The 20924-nt window shown below is 38.6% G+C and overlaps 1 protein-coding gene across 3 annotated transcripts in view; it reads right to left on the reverse strand.

Moving 5' to 3' along the window:
* Positions 1–545: 545 nt before the first annotated feature.
* The window catches only part of SLC44A5 (solute carrier family 44 member 5), a 70742-nt gene continuing 50363 nt past the window's right edge, over positions 546–20924 (reverse strand). For all 3 annotated transcript variants that reach the window (XM_071437007.1, XM_071437006.1, XM_071437005.1), the window contains exons 12-22: positions 20094–20193; positions 16857–16949; positions 15823–15910; positions 13912–14174; positions 12758–12852; positions 12277–12380; positions 10906–10979; positions 8972–9042; positions 7814–7902; positions 7099–7183; positions 546–5508 (exon numbers count right to left, since the gene is read on the reverse strand). In XM_071437007.1, the coding sequence (XP_071293108.1) occupies positions 5396–5508; positions 7099–7183; positions 7814–7902; positions 8972–9042; positions 10906–10979; positions 12277–12380; positions 12758–12852; positions 13912–14174; positions 15823–15910; positions 16857–16949; positions 20094–20193 (1175 nt within the window). In that variant the 3' untranslated portion in view covers positions 546–5395. The remainder of the gene's footprint in view (positions 5509–7098; positions 7184–7813; positions 7903–8971; positions 9043–10905; positions 10980–12276; positions 12381–12757; positions 12853–13911; positions 14175–15822; positions 15911–16856; positions 16950–20093; positions 20194–20924) is intronic.

Raw genomic sequence — 20924 nt, forward strand, 5'->3', positions numbered from 1 at the left:
GGAGTCATCTGCCACAGGTCATCTGCCTGTGATGCTCAGCCAACTCATGGTGTACAGTAAAGGTTTCTTCACTTCTCACGAAGACAGGGGAAAATATGACTGTGAGCCTCCTAAACTCCAAAAAAGATTTCTACTGAGTTCTATGGTATCATTTCAGCCACACACCTTGCTTCATATAAGATCTCAATTCGGATTCAGACAAAACCCAGTATAGTTTATTATTACATTGTTTAAAAAAATCTAAATTTAAATGAAAAGATACAACAATCCTCCGTCCTTTATAAATAAACCCCAGAATTCCCCTCCAACCAGGAGCAGCGGCCCCTCCTGGGGCCTCCTCTGCTCTGCTCCTCCGCGGCAGCGGCTGCCCCGCTCGGCACCAACAGCGCCTCGCACCCCGCGCCCCGGCGGCACCAAACGCGCCCCGCGTCCCGCTCGGCCCCAGCGCAGCCGGAGCCGCCCCGTCCCCGCTCCGCTCGGCAGAGCCCCCGGCCCGCCCCGCACAGCCCCGCACACAGCCCCGCGCGGTGCAGACGCACTCCGGCTTGTATCGAAATCTTTATTAGAACAATCCCCAAGAACTGCGAAACAGAATTCAGCACTTCCGTTATCAAAGAGATTTAAACAATAGGATTCTATTTCTGCATAGCAGAAGCAACAGGATTTAGAGCTCAAATAATCATGCTCGTGTTAATTCGGTTTTGACAAAACAATAGGATCTTAAGAATCATATTAATGAAACCTACCTTTCATTTCTTAAACCTCAAAGAGCCATTTTTATGGCTTTAAAACTCATTATTTGGGACAAATGTATATGGACATTTTGTAGCATAGGGTAACAGACAATTTTAATACTAATAGCACTAGTATTACTTGAACATGAAGAAACACTCATTTTCAATTGTTTACAGTGCAGTACAAATTACAAATTACCCCAAAAATCATTGCCTGTATCAAAAGTTTAAAAATTTAGAACAATTTATAAAATGGTTCCAGAATAGGAAATTATCAGTCTTGAAATGGAGAAGGAACCTTATGTTTATAAACACACAAATAAATGTATTACAGTAATATATATGTAATTTTTAGTTTTATTCCTTGTGTTGTAAGTAGCAAGAGCCCAGTTCTACCCACAGTTACACAGGTACAATACACATGATCATTGTAAACAGAAAGCAGAATAGGCCCCACTCAGAAGTCCACTATATCACAAATTAAAGCTATTTTAAAAATCTACTGTATAAAAATGGAACAGTCTTGCATTGTTTTCATTTATTTGCAACACTATTGTTACATTTTCTCCTGGACCACACCATCAATTTTCATAATCTCTCAACAGCAACAGTGTGCTGCATCACACAGTGCAAACACATCTGACATCCTTACTACAGTTGATTTTTTGTTAGTCAATTTGAAATAAAGTGTTGGTTTTCCTCTCTAGCCTTTTCTGTTTTGTAGTCTACACAGTATAAATTAATTTCAAAATGTAAGCCAGGTAAAGTAACAGCCAGTAAGGCACTTTGTCTGCAAGGATACAGCTGTCCAGGCTGAGCAACTGGTCAAAGGGAGACATTCTGGGTTACTCAAAAACAGTCAGTTTATTCTTCATAACCACTTCTTTGACAGCCCACTTGTGGAAGAACACTTACTGACAATTGAAGAATCAGCCTGACATTGCATCCACCAAAATATTTTTCCTGTTCTACAGTAGAACATGCAATAGTGAAATATTTCATAGAATACTAACATTTAAAGGAATATTCAGCATCCTTGGATCACCCAAGAATCATCTGCTGAATACTGTTTGGAAAAAAAATACTCATCAGAAGAAATGATCCTATCTTCTTGTTTCTGTGTTTTGTTTCCATGGGGTTTGTTTTGTTTTGATGGTTTTGTGTGTGTGTGTGTGTGTGTGGTGGTTTTTTGTTGGTTTTTTTGTGGTGTTTTTTTTTTTTCTTACAAAATTTGAAGGCTTGACATTAAAACTTTGGTATAAAACATGTAAATGAAAGCCATTCACTAATATGCTTTAGGGAGATACAATGAATCCAAATCAAACTAAACAAATGTGATCACATGGATGTGATAGCAGGTGTTTTCTACTGTCTTGGTTTCTACATTCTGCTTGTTTGTGATTTTGAGAATGTTTATTTTTCTACTCATGTAAAAGGGTCTTTCTTCAGATCCACCTGCTTTTCCACAGCTCCTCCCAGGGAGAAGGTGCCTGGCATGACCCTGGGCAGCTCAGGAGCCCGCTGGTTCTGGGATCTGCCGCGCCTGCATCCATCAGCACCGCAAGCACTGACCCAGTGCACTGTGGGCACTGTGTCACCAGCCCTGGGGGGCTGAGCAGCAAAGCACATGGCATATTTCACTGTGTTCCACTCTCTACAGTAAAAAAAGGAATTTTTAATTTCATACTAAAGCAAGCAACAAAGTAAAAGTCCAAATCCAAAAACGTCAATATTAGTACCTCCTCTGTGGTGTGCATCTGCAGACTCTGGCCACAGGATTAATTAGGAACCATTATAATAAGATAGTCTTCAAATATCTTAGGTGAACCTTTCCCAAGTAAATATTTGTATTATTTTGACTAATTATTTGCAATTTATTTCTAAAAAGCCAATTTTAATATTAAATAATTATTACTTACTGAATTTATTGATTACAAAATCTACATGGTATTGCTTTGTATTTTCACAGTTCTCATAATTACATCGTAAGAAAATGGCTTTTAAATTTTCTTCTCAAAAATGATGATCAGTTACATTCTAAATACTTTCACAAAATAGTGAGAGGAGCAAACTTATACATATATATAATTTTTACCATATATAAATAATAATACAATTTAAAACTTTCACTTTTAGAAATTCCTTTAGTAAATGCATAGGTTTGTTACAAAAGTTTTCTAGTCAAATAACTGTATACTATTTCCTATTACGTTTTATTCCTAGTAAACTCTGTGGTTACATTCATATGATAAAAAAGCAAGCTATATTCAGAAATATGCTTTTTCAATTGAGCTCCCAGTAAGACACTCAAGTCGAGTAGAAATATAGATCATGTAATGCAGTTTCTTTAGCTGAATATTAATCAGTAGTATTAAAAGAAAAAAGCTTTAAAACATGGATTGTAACAAGACCAACAGCTTCTTTAATCACAGAATGGTTACATGTACCCCCAAAAGTTACTGACTTAATTCTCAAAAAATATTAGAATCACGGGGTGGGGGGGGGGGGGTGTGTGGGGGAGTGTAATCCACACCATGCACATAGTGAGAAAGGAATGATGATGATGATGATGATGACGACGATGATGATGAAAAAATCTCTCAGGAGTCCTTTTATTTCCCAAAGGTGGGATTCCCAGTCCTTTCTAAAAGTCAACCTTCCTCTAGGGTATCTCAGGAGGGGTTACCAAAATCTAAGGTGCCTATAATCAGTAGCTATATTTGAAACCATACGCCTTTATTTTACATTATTGGAGTCCTAAACTGAACTCCTCATTTTTGCTTCAGGGAAAAGGCTCCAGCATACAGTGGTCCAAAGAGAAGGCTTACAAGGATACTCCCACCTGCACCTCAGGTCACTGAATTTCAAGATCTTAGCATGCCCATGACTGCAAGGGTGTGGATGGTGGTCGCTTGTGCATCAACATGACCCCAGACCCATGGCATGAAGGACAGTATTACTGCCTTTGCAGTGATCACAGACATCACAAATCAGAGCTGTAAGTTAGACAGCAAAATCCCATTGGGATGTAGATGGTCAGTAAACTTTCCCCAGAAACTTGCCTTCGAACCATCTGGAAAAGAATTTGCACTTCTTTTTGTGGCACCAATGGACATCTAGGGTTAGAAAAGTATTTACAGGTGCTAAACTCCAGTCACAGAACTGGCAAATGTATGGCACATGGCACTTCTGGAAAGTACTGAAATAACTTTTTCAATCCACTGGAATCCATGAAAAATAGGGGCAGGCCTCAGTATGGCTGGGTCCTTGGCTCCCCCAGGAGACAAATAAATTAAAGTCTTTTTAGCTCTGTCTTGGTAGTAACAGACTTGATAAACTCTCCAGTGTTAAGACTTTTTCCATCAGCAGAGATGTTACTTAATGGCAGTGACAATTCCACTACTGGAAGGGTCATAAACCCCACCGAACGTTAATGCGCTTTCTACCAACAGGTGTATGAATGACTTTGTACTAACGATTGGGCAAATTTAACAATCAAAAAGCAAACTAAATCTTTCAGAGCATCTTTCAGTAGTTGAATAATTCATTCTGTATGTACCATGAGAAGATTTGAGTTCAATGTCCTAGTACCTTACTGTGTGAGCCACTGGGAGCATGGAAACGTGCAGGAAGTGCAGCCCCAGCCCTCTGCACCTGCAAAGTCATTCCAATGGCTTGGAGCCCTTCTAAGCTAGGCAGAGGCAATGGAACTCCTTGTGCACACACACAGAGCGAAGACTTTCAGTCAATGGAAAAAAGGACTGCATTTAGTTTTCCTTTCAGTGAAGCTCAACCTCCCTGTAACACAGAACGCAATCAGAGACTTGTCAGGGTTAGGGGGATATTAACACATGTGCATCTCTCTTAGACATCAGCTAAAAATTATACATTCACCATCTTGTACCAGATGAAACCTCATTTGTGTAAACCACAAATCACTTCAGCTGCAGTGGGACCTTCTCTCAGTTATATAATCTTTTAAGCACAACTCCCATAAAACTTCACTTTAAACAGTATCAACTTAAGTATTTTCTGACTACCTTCTTTGGGATCTGCAGGGTACCATCATGTCTTAAAAGATGCAGTTGTGGATGTGATTAAAATATCACTACATTTTTCAGTGTAGGAAATCATTAATGCATGTATAATCACAGTTTAAATAGCTGCAAACCAGCTTGTACAAAAAAATACAATCATAGCACCATATTTACAAATTTAGTACCATCTCCTCATTAACTGGAGTCCCAAACTATCTTTTTTTATGGCTAATTAGGTTATACATTAGTGCTTTCAAAAAATTGCCTGAATTTCTTTTACAAATATACACTTATAAGAAACATTATCAAAACTGCTGTCATCTAAGGCAGCAACTTGTATTACAAAAGTTATTAAAACATCATTATACACTTATAAAAGTTTCAAATTTACATTTTCCTTTTCATAGGCACTCTATAAACTAAAATGTGGCCTTGTTTTCACAGCTGTTAGCTTAAGCATTTAAACTAGTTAAATGTTACCAATGTTGCTCTTTTTTTTATATAAGCAAAAGGAAAAAAGAATCACCCATTAACCAGAAGCATCATTTACAGTTTTTACTTTTGCCTACTTTATACACGTTTTGCTTAAAAGTGACACTTTTTGATGTTGAGGTTTAGCGTTCATTATCCCGCTGCCTTCTTAGGGCTCAGTTTCTTCTTCCCTAGAATTCGGTGGAGGCTCGCTGACATGAAGTAGGGCTTTGCTGTAGATCCATCATTTCTTTCCAGGTCTTCACCTGAATTTACACAGCAAGACCAGTCAAAAAAGGAAACAGCAGTACAACCACACACACAGAGACACAAAAAGAATTGAAAAAAGGATAGAGCAATAGACCCAACATTAAAAGAAATGAAATCAAGGTAATTTAGCTTTATTATTAAGTTGATGAATGACATTATCAAATTTCTATTTTCTTAGACCACAAGAGGTTTTACATGATGCAGAGACACAAACATCTTGTCATTTTTTAATGATAGCAATATATCCCTTTTATTCTCCAGATCTTTGGTTTGGCAGTATAGGTAGAAATTTTCAGAAACTCTCATTCCTTCACTGAACCCTGCTATTTTGGAAATCTCTTGCTAGAAAATGTGTCACAAAGACAGCCATGGAGTTAAGCACTTTCTAAAACTGGACCATTTTTCACTGCCTAAGACAAAGTTTACTTGAGAACCTGTTGCCGTGAATTAATAATATTCTATCTGATCTATTGTTCATTACTTAATGGGAGCATGGGAAATAGAACAGAATATAAATAAACAAGGCAGACATTACTTTTTTCCCTATAGAAAAGTAGGAGCTGAGTGTTATTAGTGCTATGTCTGCCTGTCATAATGTTTGCTTAGAACCAAAGCCCATAAAATGAGATAAATAGGATGTAGCTCTCAACTAAATACCAATTTTGAGTTTTCTAACTGATCTTGTTCCTGTGATTCTTTGGCAACCCAGTTTTTCAGAATCCTTGCTAACCTTAGTTTCTATGGAAGTGAGGTTAAAGTGAGTGTTTAAAGAATCAGTATTACCATGTCTGCCTCACGTCAGTAATCCATATATATATGGATTTTTATGAAAGATGAAGCCTATGACTATTTCCCTTAGTATTATCAAATAATTTGCAAATTGCAAGAACAACCACTACCATGTAAGTAACTTCTACTTGTGTCCTGCCACATGGCAACACACTTGGACCTACCAGAATGGCTTTCATTATAGAAAAATACAGCACATGGAAGGTACTACATGCTAAGGACACCTGCTTCTTATAATCATATCCTAATTCAAGAACAGCAGATTTCTTTTGTGATTTTAGTATTCTCTATCTGGGCAGCCTGAACAGCAGTCCCTTTGATTGTTTGCCATTGGGAGTCCAAGAGACAGTTAGCTTCAAGTGGTATTTCACAGAATCTTTGAGGTAATTCAGCATAATACTTTGCTCAGGGTTATTAAAATGAAAACAAAATGCCATCTATATACCAAAGAATATATTTGTTACTGTCAAGATGCTTAAGCAAATCAATACTGTACAGGGCTCTTCACAAAGCACCCAGAAGCAAACTTAATGAAATTTAAGGAACATCTGAAAAACAAAAGCCAGATATTTCCATAAACCATAAAGTTACCTTACACTTCTTAAAGTAATTAAATTTGAACACTAAAGCATGGAAGACCGTATCACAGAGCCAATATGAAAAGAAGAAGCTGCTAATTCTTCATACAGTGTGCTAGTATGCCACCAGATCTCTGTGTCTGGAAGGATGGATAAGATGGTTTTTTACTCCTCTTTCCATGACTTGCAGGTATTATTGAAAGAAAATGTAGTACTTACAAAAGCAGAGGAAAAGTGTGTCGACACACATTGCATAGACGCTGAAGAACCCATGTGCAACTAAGTAGGAGCCAATGATGACCGTCTACAAAAAACAAACCACAATAAACCCCCAAATTTCTTTCAGCACCACTGTGGTAGTATTAACACAAGTCAGAAGCCTAGTCTGCTATGCAAATTTAGAAGAATTTAATCTCAGCTCTGTATTTCTACCAAAGGTTACTAATACTGTGGACAGGGATCACAGGTTCAAGACACTGCATCCTAACATGTAGTAGCTTCTAGTTTTCCAGCTGGAAATAGCTCCAAACTGAAATTATTTCAACCTCTGAGGAGAATATATGCCAAGAATATTCCAAACTCCTTCAAGAATCACTCAGCCTAGAGATGTTCTGAAATTTAAGGGGGGGCTTACAAAAGGAGAGAGAGATGCATTGCAAGTCCCTTCCATTAGAAGCCACACTGTCATCAGTGTCTTGCTGCCTGGGAAGTCTGGGGAAATGTGAAACCTAATTTTTCTGAAGATTCAGAGCCACTGCAGTGCCACTTCTGCCTGAAGGATCCCAAGGATTGGAGTGCAGCAGCTCAGTCCTCACTTGAGTGGATACTATGCCACTGAGATGCTGACCAAAGAAGCTGTTACCAGACCATGCCCTGAGTAGTCTGAGCACCTCAAACTGCCCCAAGCATTCAGGAAATTAAATGGTTGCCTTACCAACAATGGTACCCAGTAGTAATTTAGCATTGGCACTTCCTGTCCAAAGACTGGTATTCTCTGTGTGAAGAAAAAGAATGCAAGAACACCTGCAAGAAGCACAGGCAATTAGTTATTTCCATGCTAGCTCTAATTTCCCAGGATCTAAAGAAATGGATAAGACAGAAAACAGATCCAAGGCTGGTTTCAATACAAGTTTGTAAACAATACATTCTTCAATACTAATTATCTAACAGAAGAGATATGTAAATTAATCAATTACCATAAAGATATTAATGGGCCCAGAAAGACTTTAATGTTTTGTTTCACTATTCTACTGAATTTAACAGCAAAATTAATAAATACTGTAATTCCACAGTGATGACAAAACACTTTATATCAGCTCTTCGTACTAGTTTTACTTTTGATTAAAATATAATTAATTAGTTAACTTTGAAAGTATACAGAATGCAAAATATGGCTATTTGTAAAATAGGTTTTTGAAACTGCTGTGACAATTTGGAAAAACCACAACAGAACACTGCCAACCTGGATTTCTGAAAATGCTTCATTTAAAAGATAGAAAGCCACTTTTCTGTTACAAAAAACCATGAAGAGTCTACTTGATAACTACTCTACTGAATAATCTATTTGACATCTACAGATAACAAAGAAAACCCTATAAGGATGCTAGAAATACCCTATTTCTTTTACTATAGCTTATAGATATAAGGGGCTCAAATACAGCAAAGCTTCAGGTCCTGCAGACCTGTACCACCACATCTATAGGCTGTTACCAGGTGAATCTCATTTGCAATTTTGTTCAGTTCTTACAAAAGGAGAACTGACTGTGGCTGACTTATTGGATGCGAATTTGGTTTGATTCAACTATGATGATGCAGCTGCAGAAGTCCTTGCACCAGCCACACATTCAAAAGCTGTAAAAGCAATTATGGAAAAGACACTGTCAAGGCAAACCAAGTGCTGGGCAGGGGGGAGAAAGGGAAAAAAATGGTTTTAGATCAATCTAGCAAATCCTAGAAACACAGAAATAGATTTCCAAATAGTTAGACAAATGAGAACCTCCAGCTGCTAACTAAGCACATATGAATATGGCAGACGTGCTTGTGGGTACCAGAAAATAAAGCATACCATTTAGAAAACAAACAAGCAGCTTACCTACACCACCAGCAACAAGGATTTTCCCCAGAAATAGAAGGAAGTCTGTAACCTTGTCCAGAACTGCAACCCTGTTTAGCAAAGGACAAATGAGACATAATGATCACAACCAGACATTTGTATTCTTTCTCCTTAAATCTATGGATAATTGCAAAACATGACCAGAAGCTGTCTTCTGCTGGTTTTACAGGCTGACAACACAGCACCACAGACAGGTAGTGCTGAGATGGGTACTGCTACAGCATCATCTCAGGAGGCAAAAAAGCACTGAGCCTTTGTTGGGCAAGGCCTTAATGTAGCAATGCTGCTACAGGACTGACATGGAGACTATTTATTCCTCGAGTTGGTTTAAAAAAAATCAACCAACCCAAAAACTTCAAAATATTTTTATTTCAGCCTTACTTCTAGGGGAACAGATAAGCGAGGCCAGAATAGGAGAAGGACACATCAAAACAAAAAGCCATATTTATGTAGATTGCTGGTAGGCCTCCTTTTCACTTAATCCTTCTGGCCATCTTTCATGACCTTATAATATGCCAAATCTACTATTCTAAGATATCATGGTACAACACGGAAGGCAGGAAACTTCAGAGCGGGAAGATAATCACAGATGAATGAAGGCAGACAGAAAAGCTGATAATAAATCTGCAGCTCTCATTGGAGTACAGCAGGGAGTTTCTGCTCAATGTTCAGACAGCCTGTCTTACCATAAACTGCAGATAAATAATGGGATGAAAAATTAACTTTGTATCTTCAACCTCTTGATAGCACAGGGGGCCATATTACCACTATGGATGTGGTAATACACAGTACTGACTACTGCGAAAAATAAATGTTAAGAACTACTAAAGAGACAAATCATCATTAACCTGTCAGAATTCAGATTTAGCAAAATGCACAAGATAAAAACATCTTTATTTGAAACAACAAAATTATATGTCTAGCTCTTAACTATTGCTCTTACTGGTTAAGAGCAAAATCACAAAGAGCAGAGAGGTGATATTCTGTAAGGAAATGAAGGCAGCTTCTCTCCTATTGCACAGCCATTACTCAGTATGGACATGACTGTCCTGATATTAGTACAGGGTAACACAGTGAAGATATTCCATCTCCCAGCTCCAGTCCTTTTCTCTTCTTTCTTAAGTGCCATTTCCACTTTCGTCTTTCAGCCCTTGTATCCATTTCCCTCCTCCTCCAGTCCTTCACTTAATTCTTTTAAACCACTTAACCAGTTTTACTGAGTCTCTTGCTTGGTAATTAGATTGTGTTGTATTGCATCAATATGGCCTGCTCCTAAGTTATTCTCCCATTACGTTTTGATCTTACAGTAGCAAAGGAGGAGCCAGGAGCAGAGAAGGAAAGTACTGATGAGAACAGGGAGTTTGGCCACACGCTCGGTAGTGGAAAAAAGGGCCAGGAAATTTCCAAGCATCAGAGGACATCTGGTTATGTTAAAGACAATCTTTTGGAAAGGAAAGTATTCTGTCTTCTTTACTTCCACTCTCCAACACCTCATAAGATTTCTGAATGAATCTGAAGACTTAGGTTTTCCTGCTTTCCCTTTCTCAGACCAAGTGGACCAAAACTCAAAAAACAAACATATGACAGATGATGAGCACCCCATTCCCATCTATCTGCAGATCTCCTCTCAGGGGCTCCACTTGTTTCTTGGAGGCATTATTACAATGTACTGGATACTTAGGAATTTAAAGGACCAATCACAACAAAACAATGAGATTCCATCAACTCTGCATGGGTTACTATACTGGCCAACCTGCTGTTATACACTGAGTGTAAGAAGTGAGGGCCACATTTGAGGACAGAAGTGGCACTCAGTATTTGGACAAGATATGGGAGAGGAAAGAAGTGTGCCCCCAGAGTGCAATAGTAGGAACTCCTGACATTTCCAAGAAGGGAAGGAGATAGTCCCTTACCTCACCACATTCCGCATGAGCAAAAAGAATGCTTCCTTTGCCGAGGTGCAGAAGTTTTTACCATATATGGCAATCTGTAAAATAACAGTGGCTGTTAAGTAATTTAAATAATTAGGGTACCTTCTCATATGCCAGGATCCATCTGCATGTAATGCATAGCTCTCCCTAATTTGTGGCCTTGAAACTCAGATGAACATAAAACACTTTCCTCAGTCACCTGCTACTTCTCAATGTTTCCCATCAGGCTGGGACAGAATATTATCCATCTTTCCCCTTCAAATCATCTGGCAATGAGCATGCCACCCCTTGTGATCTCACAGGTAGTAGACTAAGTATTAGTTTGAGAAGAAGAGCAAAAAAGGCTCTTGTCAAGGCGTTCTTCTCCCTTTGCTAGTTACCTAAACTAGATTTATAGTCAGTGGAAAAGAATAGGCACTTGGAGAGCTGAAGTGAGCTGACCCCTGTAGTTATCTCCTTGGACCTGATGCTGCTTTCCCTGAAGAAGAAATCTGCATAAAATAAAGCAGTAAAAGTTATTCAGGAACAAAACTACTTCTTCCTGGAATAGTGTTCACCAGGGTAAGATATACCAGAAGAGCTCTCAGCTCAGACAGTTTATGAACTGTGAAGAAGATTGTCAAAAACACTTCCTCTTCAAGATGGCAAAAATTTGAAACATCAATTGCATCAACACAGGTTATAATGGACCCACTACAGCCACCTCCTCTGAGACGAGAAGTCTGTGACTGTACCATTCAATCACCAAAATTGCTTCCAATTGGAAAAACCACATCTTCACATAAATTAACATACACAGATTTCAGCCTAGGATGTTCCAGCCAGAACATCCTAGGCTGAAATCTGTGTATGTTAATTTATGTGAAGATTTCAAACTTCTCTTATCTGGAAGCTAAGAAGGCTTATTTGAGAGAAATATCACTGCTTCTGCTAGTAGAATTTGTGCTTCTAACTTCCAGGTAGAAATACAATCATCACATGCCTTCTGACCTCCTTATTCAACTATCACCTCCAAACAGAAATGTCATCAATATGCAATATGAAATAAGCTAATATTCCTGTTAAAATCAGGGTATCAATTATTGAATTACAGGGGCAGTTAACCAGTTATTCCATCCCTTCCCACTTATTTTGGGGGGGAGGGTGATGGACAAAGACAGGAAAAAAAAGAGGTTGAAATTAGAAGGAAAAAAAATCGTACTTTTTCATAGTAGAACCACACATATGGACTGAAAACTCCCATAAATCCCATTATCAGCAGATTCAAGTACTGCTGGCTTTTGATGAACTAGTAGTGTCTAGGATATTTTAATGTTCTAGATAGGGGAGACAACATGCAGACACGGGACATACCATGATGTAGGCATTTCTGTTTATAAATTTTAAGAATTTTTCCAAACACCAGAAACAGCACTTGAGGCAGCAGAGTAGGAATCTAGTGAAGGAGTTCTGAGTACCTGAAAAGAGCAGGAGAGAGTACATCATACACAGAACTCATTAATAGTCGTCAGAATGTAGAAAGCTATTCAGAAGAAGACCTTAAATTGTGACATTATTTTTTTATTTCTGGGTATGAACTCTCTCTCTCTCAACCAAATTTAACTCACTAGCTTTCAATTAGATCAGACTCATATCCCATCTGAACTTTGCATTAGGTTCCCAAAAACATAGACTCAGCTTGAGTAAATGAACACAAATTTACTGGCTTCCAAAGAAACTACAATGGATAATGTGGAATTAGTCTCTTTTCCTTGCTAAAAAACAGCTTGGGAAAGTAAGGAAGTAATATAGCAAGGAAGCTCTTAACAACCTAGGGCAGATTAATAAATCTCACCTTTCAGTTTGTGATCCAGGTATTCCAGTATTACTCTAATAAGCTGGACAATTGCAAGAATTAAGGCTCCAAATGCCAGCGAACCTGTATGGTATCTAAAAACAAAATAGTTGACTGTTATGTCACACATGTCCCTATGTACATGGATATACGTATGCATATATGCATGTATATACAAATAAAATCAGAAGTGAAGGAAGGTCCTTTAGTGGGAATTAAAAATGAATGGACCTTTATCCTGATCCACCACAGAGGAACAGGATGAAGCCATTGGTGCTGTTGGTGTTTGTGAGTGTCTGTCTCTCAATCTGTGTACACATGTTGTGTACATGTATTTTGTGTGTGTGTCTACTGGGAGTACCTGCTCAGCATTACAATTGGTTGGATCTAGGGGCAGGGAGCTGCACCAGCCTTGGTGCTGTAGGGCTACAGGATACAGCCTTCACCTAATAACTACATCTACCCAATTGTGCTGGTTGGATAGACTAGAGCTAGTTTTTTTCATAGTAGCTTGTGCTATGCTACATTTTGGATTTCTGACCAGAACAATTATGATAACACACCCATGTTTTAGCCATTGTTGAGTAGCACTTGCACAGCACCAAGAACTGCTCTGCTCCTCACCCTGCCCCACTGATAAGCAGGTTGGGGGTGCACGAGGAGCTGGGAGGGAACATGGCCAGGACAGCGGACACCAAATGACCCCAAGGATACTTCACACCATACTGTGCTGTGCCAGGCAGAAACAGGTGGTGGAAGGAAGGGTAAGAGGGGAGCATTTGAAGTTACGGAGTTTGTTGTTCCAAGACACTGCTACACATGAAGAAGCCCTGATGTACTGGGGACATGCCTGCCTGTGGGAAATGGGGAGTGAATTCCTTGCTTTGCTTTGCTTGTGCATGCAGCTTTCTTTTACCTATTAAACTGTCTTAATCTCAACCCACGTGCTTTCGCATTTTCACCCTTCAGATTCTCTCCCCCACCCCACTGTGAGGGAACAAGCAGGCAGCTGTGGGGGGCTTGATTGCCACTGAGATTAAACCATAATGCTGACTAATCATTTTCTTATGATATTCTAAGATTGGCTTCCTTAGATGGAAAAAGAGCATTTGTCAGATACATGACAAGGCTCGCTTCCAGCTCCACAGTCTTACCGTATTGCTCGTCCAAATGAAGAGAAGAGTGGCCACAGTGGAATATCAGCTGGTTTTCTATAAGCCCAGTAATAAGAGGCAAAGGCACCAGCAAGGGTACACTGACCCAGTGCAATTGCAAAGTTCACCAGCCAGAGAAAGACAAAGGCATTGGCTAACTGGAAGATGAAGATGTACTTATGGTACAGGCTTTCTCCTCCATAAAAAGCAAAAGTACACTGAGCACCTGGGCACAATTTAGTCACATTGGTTGTGTTAAAAGTCTAAATAGAAAGAAAAAATAAACAATCATAAGTAATGAACTCTATATACATAGCATCTGAAGTTTAGCAGGTTAATACAAATAACATAACTCTGCTTGATGTTCCATTATGTCATTCAAAACTGCAACACTACGTAACCTGTTTACATATTTAAGGATTCATATCAAGGATTTATGCAGTCTTCTGCAAAGATTTAACTTCAAACTAGGTACTGGCAAACAGGGTTGTTTACCACATACCTGAAACTTGAATAAATGAAATTTGAATTTCAGGAATCTACTTTTAAGATATATAAATGCTTTGTTAAAGAAAATCTCCTCAATTAAAACAAAAATAGAATTACTTATAAACTAGATGCCAAATTGGATGTTCAGGTAAATCACTGTGGTTGAAATGAAAAATGGAGCTATACAATTTAAGAGAAACTGTGAATGTGGTCACAGTTTATGTATCTCAGACCATTAAAAAAAGGAGTAATCTAAACATTTAATTACTTTTCCCTATTTCTAGTGTTCATTTTATATATTTGCTTGGTTTGGACACGAAATGAAACCAGATCAATTCTAATTCCTCTATTTTGTAGTGTTTAGACATCAGCAGGGTGTGCATCACCACTGCAATACAATGAAATTTAATGCATCAGTCTCTGCTCATTACCTCTTGTTCCACTGCTGGGTCCCCAGAGCAGAGCCTGGTTCATGCTCTGACCCTCCCTGCACACAGGGACACCAAGGGCTGAAGACCCCTCTCAGCTGGGGCTCCTCTCCAGGCTGAGCAGCTCCCTCAGCCTTTCCTGGGCACCAAGATGCTCCAGGCCCTTGCTCAACCTCCAGGAGCTCCTGTCCCTGCTGTGCTGAGGAGCCAGAGCTGGACACAGCACCCAGAGGTGCCTCCAGGGCTGGGCACAGGGGCAGGATCACCCCTGACCTGCTGAAAATGCTCTTCCTGAAGCACCTCTTGGCCCCCAGGACAAACTGCTGGCTCAGGGACAGAATGTTCCCCCCCAAGATCCCCAGGTCCTTCTCCACAGAGCTGCCATCCAGCAGGTCACCTGCAGCCTGGGCTGGTATACAGGGTTATCCTTCCCCTGGTGCACAACATTTGATAGACTTATCTAGTTTTTAAAGAATCCTTAAATTAAAACCCACAGCCAAGTAAAAAAAATTGACTTTGAAGGCAAATTTATTTTGAAAAATTTAATTTGAAGGCAAAATTAAAAAACAAAACAAAACAAAACAAATATTTTTGGAGCTTCATAAAGGTAATTACTGTGCCAGAAAAAACTAAGCTTCTGCTTCAAATCATGGCTAGTCCCTGAGCAACTTTGAGGTGCAGCTTTCATCGTTTACCACTGCCTTCAGAAGACCTCACAAATTCAAGAACATCTTTCCTATAAAATTTTTTTTTGTGTCTTCCTTTCTCACTCTACAAATTAGAATGCTAACATTTACAAGACAGTTTAGCAGAAAAACTAGTTTATGTCTGTAAAATAAAGAAGTGTTACCTGAACATCAGGTAATATTTTCAGATTTAACATGGGGACTCATTCCTTAAAACACGCACATTTTTTGCTAGAAGTGCATTTAATAGTGATTAAGAAATGTAGTCAGTATAGCTTTCCCTATAGGTAAATATTTGTTACACTTACCTCTGGGTCACAAGTCAGGTTTGCATACTTGCACAGTGTTTGATTAGCCATTACTTTATACACCGGTTCTCCTGATGTGGCCAGAAAACTGAATGAAATATTTTAAGGAGGAATCATAGAACTGTGGTTTTTGAGCAACTTAGGATTCTGCAGTGGGTAACCACTAGCTCTAAAGAACTTGTATGTATAACAGAAAAACTGCTCTTGCTCTGCAGAGATATAGCTGAAGGGTTGACAGACAAGACCAAGTACTCTCATTACTTAAAGGACTACTGCAAACTCATACCTGGAGCTGTAATTACCCCTGACCAGAATGGGCAGGGCGCATAACATTGAAAACCATCCCCATCTCTCCTCCACATCTATCTTTGACAAAGCAGATTATATAGTAGTTCTTGTATTTTGGCAGAAGTAGATACAGAGCATAATGGTGAATTAACACTGCCCTGATCAGCAACAACTGACAGTCTTTGCATATGAAATAACAGCTGCTTTTTAATCAGCAGTTTTCCCCTTTTTTAATCCTTACCAAGCCCTTGTTGTTGAGGAACAAACAGTGTTGAGGAACAAACTGTTAGGCAATTCAGAGGAGATAGTGCACTGTATATTCACTCGCTCCTTTCTCATATTTTTCTGAACAAAAAACATACATAACCCATTCCATCTCCAGTTAACTAAGAAACCATTAACACTAGGCCTATGGAGCACACAGCACATTAAAGACCATATTCACTCTTCACTGAGGGCCCATTTCACCCCCAAGAGTCAACCTTATGCAGTACACAAGGCTTTGTATGATCCCCCTGCCTTGGGCAGACTTTTAGTCCAGGTTTTTTTTAAATTCTAATAAAATCACTGTCTGGTTTGTGCATCATATGTAGATGTGCAGTGCAGAAGACTGCATCAGAAGATAAAGTGCTAAGTGACCAAATAGTCCTCTTAATATTGGTTTAATTAATGTGAAATAGCAGAAAATTATCTAGTCTTGCAGACCAGAAAACTTGCTCCAGATAGGTACACAGACAGAAGGATACACAGCTGTCACAGCCCAGTAGGAAATACAAATTGCAATGAGTAAGAAGGTGACGATTGGGTAGAACAGTGTAGACATTATATAGCCAATTGCCCTATAAAAGAAACAAAATATATTAATAAGCTGTAACAATTCCAGAAACTAGCTTTTTATCAGTCCTCTTCCAGCAATTTTACTTTGAGAACCTTGTTGACACTCACAGCATAACCTAGTACTGGGATCTCAGAATACTGCAGGAATTTTTTTTCTTATGTATTCAAGCCTTGACTTTGTCATTTCTACCACTCCACTTTTATCAATGGTACTAAAGTGAACTTTTTCCATTTGTCATGTTCCAGCTTGTCTTCTGCTTTCTCCTTCTTCATGACTGCTTCAGAGACCTATCTCTTTCCAAGGCCATTAACTGATTTCCATGACATCTTCTTGCCAGCTGCTGCAGACCCTTTATGTCCTAATTCCCACTCTGCTCATCCTGTGTTCTTCCTTCACTCCTACAGACCTGAAACTACCTTATTCTATTTTGTATTTGACAACTCTGCTCCCAGCAACTTTCCTGCCTTAAGCGCTAGCTATGTAGAGGCAGAGGCAGTCAACTTGTCTTGCAATGCCTGCACAGACTGCACCTTCCTGCACTTATGTGACTTTCCTTGCACATGCTGTACATAAGTGGTGCTCACCTATGACTAATGGAAGGCAAAATGAATAATTGCCTTTTCCTGTTGACAGCTTAGACAGCTTCTTTTAATATCAAGGTATATGTAGCCTGATATTCTACTGCTAATTCCTGTGGCTAGAATGTGACTAGTGGCAGGAACTTGAGCATGCTAGTTCCCACTCTGCCAGGGACTCATTCTCTGGAAGTGGGAGTTGACACCAGCCCTCTTGGTAAACCTGCTGCTATCCCAGAAGTGAACATCTCCAACTGGGTATCTCACTGGATGTAAATTCAGAAAGCATGTGCTTTGTTTACTCAAACTTACAGGCTGGCTCTCTTTATCACAAGCCTTTTTGTCTAGTACTATTTCTTACAGTATTTCTTCTATAACTTAGGGCACCTCTGATGTTATTTGTTTTATAGGATGCAGTTTCCAGACAGCAAAAGCAGAAAAATTTACTCAGTTTCTAAAGGTAAAGTAGTAAATGCTGGGGGGAATTCAAGGAAACTGTCATGTCCAATCCAGAGGTTTTGAGCCAAACATCAATTGCTGTCTGAACACAGAGGCAAAAAAGTCTATTACAAGTCACACAGGAGGACACAGACTTATGCTGTTTGAGAAATAATCACAAATTGGCTGTGTTCAGCAGTTATTGGCAGGCCTCTTAGTATCACAATAGGACATGAAATGAAACAACATGCACACTGGAACCTCCAAGGTAAAAAAAAGGGAAGTTTATTTCTCGACCTTGATATATATAGAATTGGAAAAGTGACCCTGGATTAGGGGATGAAATTGCCACCTCTCCAATGACACTGGTCAAATCAACAGTCCATGAAATTTCTCCTCCTCCAGAAAGGAATGCAAAAACAATCATTATTTACATAAAGTGCATGAGAACTCCATTACAAAAATGTGAACATCAAAAGGCTTAGAAGAACTTAGAAGAACAGGGCGACTTAGTTACCATTAAGTTAGTTACCATTAAGACCATGCCCTATTATTCCAAAACACTGATTAAAAACTCTTGTTTCTAACTATGGATTTCAAGTCAGTTATTGGCATTATAACTAATATTTTTGAAAATGTAGCTAAAAGGTATTGAAAAATATAATTTGATTTCCAATCATTAGCACCTTATTTTTTATCTTCCTAAATACATGATCTGGTCCGTTAGGTTTACAGTAATTACATACAGTGTTTCATCTCATCCATTATGCATGAAAGCAATAAATTCACCTTCAAGTGACCTTTCCATGCTGCTGGAAAACTACAGAATGTTATTACTAATCAGCAAGAAGTTTATGAACTTTCTAAAATCCTTCTACCTGTCAAGGTTGTGAACAAAGGTTTTGAAGAATGTTAAAAGTGTTCCTGGATTTTAATGAATGGGAATTAAAGAGTATAATTTAGTGCTGCCTAAATTAAATGCTATGTTCTAATTGCACAGTAGCATAAGACAGGAAACAGATACCTGGCTAAATGCAGAACTTCAGTATTTCTTAATCCCATGTCAAAAATCCCAAATTGTGATTCCTGGGAACCGCAGCAGCAATAAAGATGGCAGAAAACCACAAGCAAGTGCTCATAGATAAACTTAGAGCTAACGCTATGTGCTCTGAGAACACAGGCTTGCTTTCAGGACCTATGAGACCATAGCCTATTTGCAATGAAATCCAAGAGCCTGACATTTTAAGTCAGTCAGCTTTAAGTCCATTTATCCTTTGTAATACTCTCAATTAAAAAAATTCAAACCCCAAACCAAACCAAAACCAAACCAAAAACAAACAAAAAAACCAAACCAAACAAAGGAAAAAAAAAAAACCCAACAAAAAACCCAAACAAAACAAAAAACCCCCACTAAATGTTCTGTGTAAAACTGTGTAAAATAGGAACCACTGTGAACAAAGCCTATGCAGATTTCAGGAAACACACAACAAAGAGGTCCCTTTAGCCCTGAACTCCCATATCCTGGTTTGCCTTCTTCTTTACTCAGAGCTAAAAAGACATATCTTAGACCACATCCTCTTACATCATCTGGTCACAGAAGTTTCTTTTTCTCTCTGCAGATTTATGCCTGTCCACACAGAAGTTCGACTGGACCCAGCAGAATCTCCTGGTCTTTCCTAAATAGAAGCCACAGCCAAAACAACACTAATCCTCTACCACTAGTATAAGACTCAAGGAACAATCCAATGACAGAGAAAAGTTGGCACTTACAGGTCCCAGGCTCCTATAAACAGTATACCACACTTAGATTTTCTTCTGAGACACCTTCTTTGCACTAAGTGTATGTGGTAACATTAACAGTGTATGAATTCTTAAGGTAAGAAGCAGAAAGATAAGAAATACCTTACTTTAAAAGAGAAAGCTCTATTAAGTACAGCCTCATTAAAAGGTAACTGATATTCCTTGAACGCCTCCTGTGAATTCCTTGTTGAACCTGTTTCATGCAACAAATGCAGTGTCGTATTTTAAACCCCAATTTTCTGCCCTTGGTAATGCAAGATGGAGTTCAAGAAGAGTGTACTCTAGAGATCATTTAATAAAATTCAACATATATTAAAATCAGACAAACATACCTACTACCTTCCTTCAACAGTGCAATAGCAATCCGAATCCGATTTCTTAGGAAGATCAGCATCAGTATGATTATGACCTCAACACCACAAAGTATTATCACTGTAAACAAGCAAATAAAGAAATTAGATTTATCAAGAACGAAACCAATATGATGCTTCTGTAATTTTTTCCTTGTAATTTGAACTATTGTTCATGAACTCTGTTAAATTCTCTGCCTGAGCAGTTCTTTCTCCAACTGCACCTGCCAAACTTCAATCCCATTTCATAGGTTTTTAAGTCTCATTGAAAAAACATTCTATTTGCAGCGAGTTAGCCAGAATGTATATGACCCTGATATTTATGTTTTTAACAGAAAAATGGAACATATAATTCTCAGAGAAATATTAACTTCAATGTGAATGCAGTATCTAGTCTTAGATACAATTCATCCTTTACAAATTTTACTTTCCATAAACAAGAAATTTGCTCATAATACAAGCATTTGTTCATGCTATACTGTTGCTTATTTGTAGTATTTAGATAATAAAAAATAGGAGATGAAGAGTCAAGTTTTTCATGGAGAGCGCATTTTTCTGATCTACATTGTTCTAAAATGTAGATGTACTAAAATCAAAAGGTTTGTTTGAGTATTACCCTGGCATGAACTCCTTTCACCTCATTTGAGTTTAAAAAAAAAAAAGAGACTAAGATAGGACCATCCTGGTCAAATCACTTTCACCTTCCAGTTGCGTTGCTGGAATCATGCTCTGATATTAGAGAGCTGAGAGCTCTTAATTATAAGCAGCATTTGAATCATAACTCTGATTTCAGTAGAGTCTGCTTCTATCTGC

Source organism: Agelaius tricolor, unplaced genomic scaffold, assembly GCF_023055355.1.
Source record: "Agelaius tricolor isolate 1412-34295 unplaced genomic scaffold, bAgeTri1.0.p SCAF_11, whole genome shotgun sequence".
Taxonomy (NCBI): Eukaryota; Metazoa; Chordata; class Aves; order Passeriformes; family Icteridae; genus Agelaius; species Agelaius tricolor.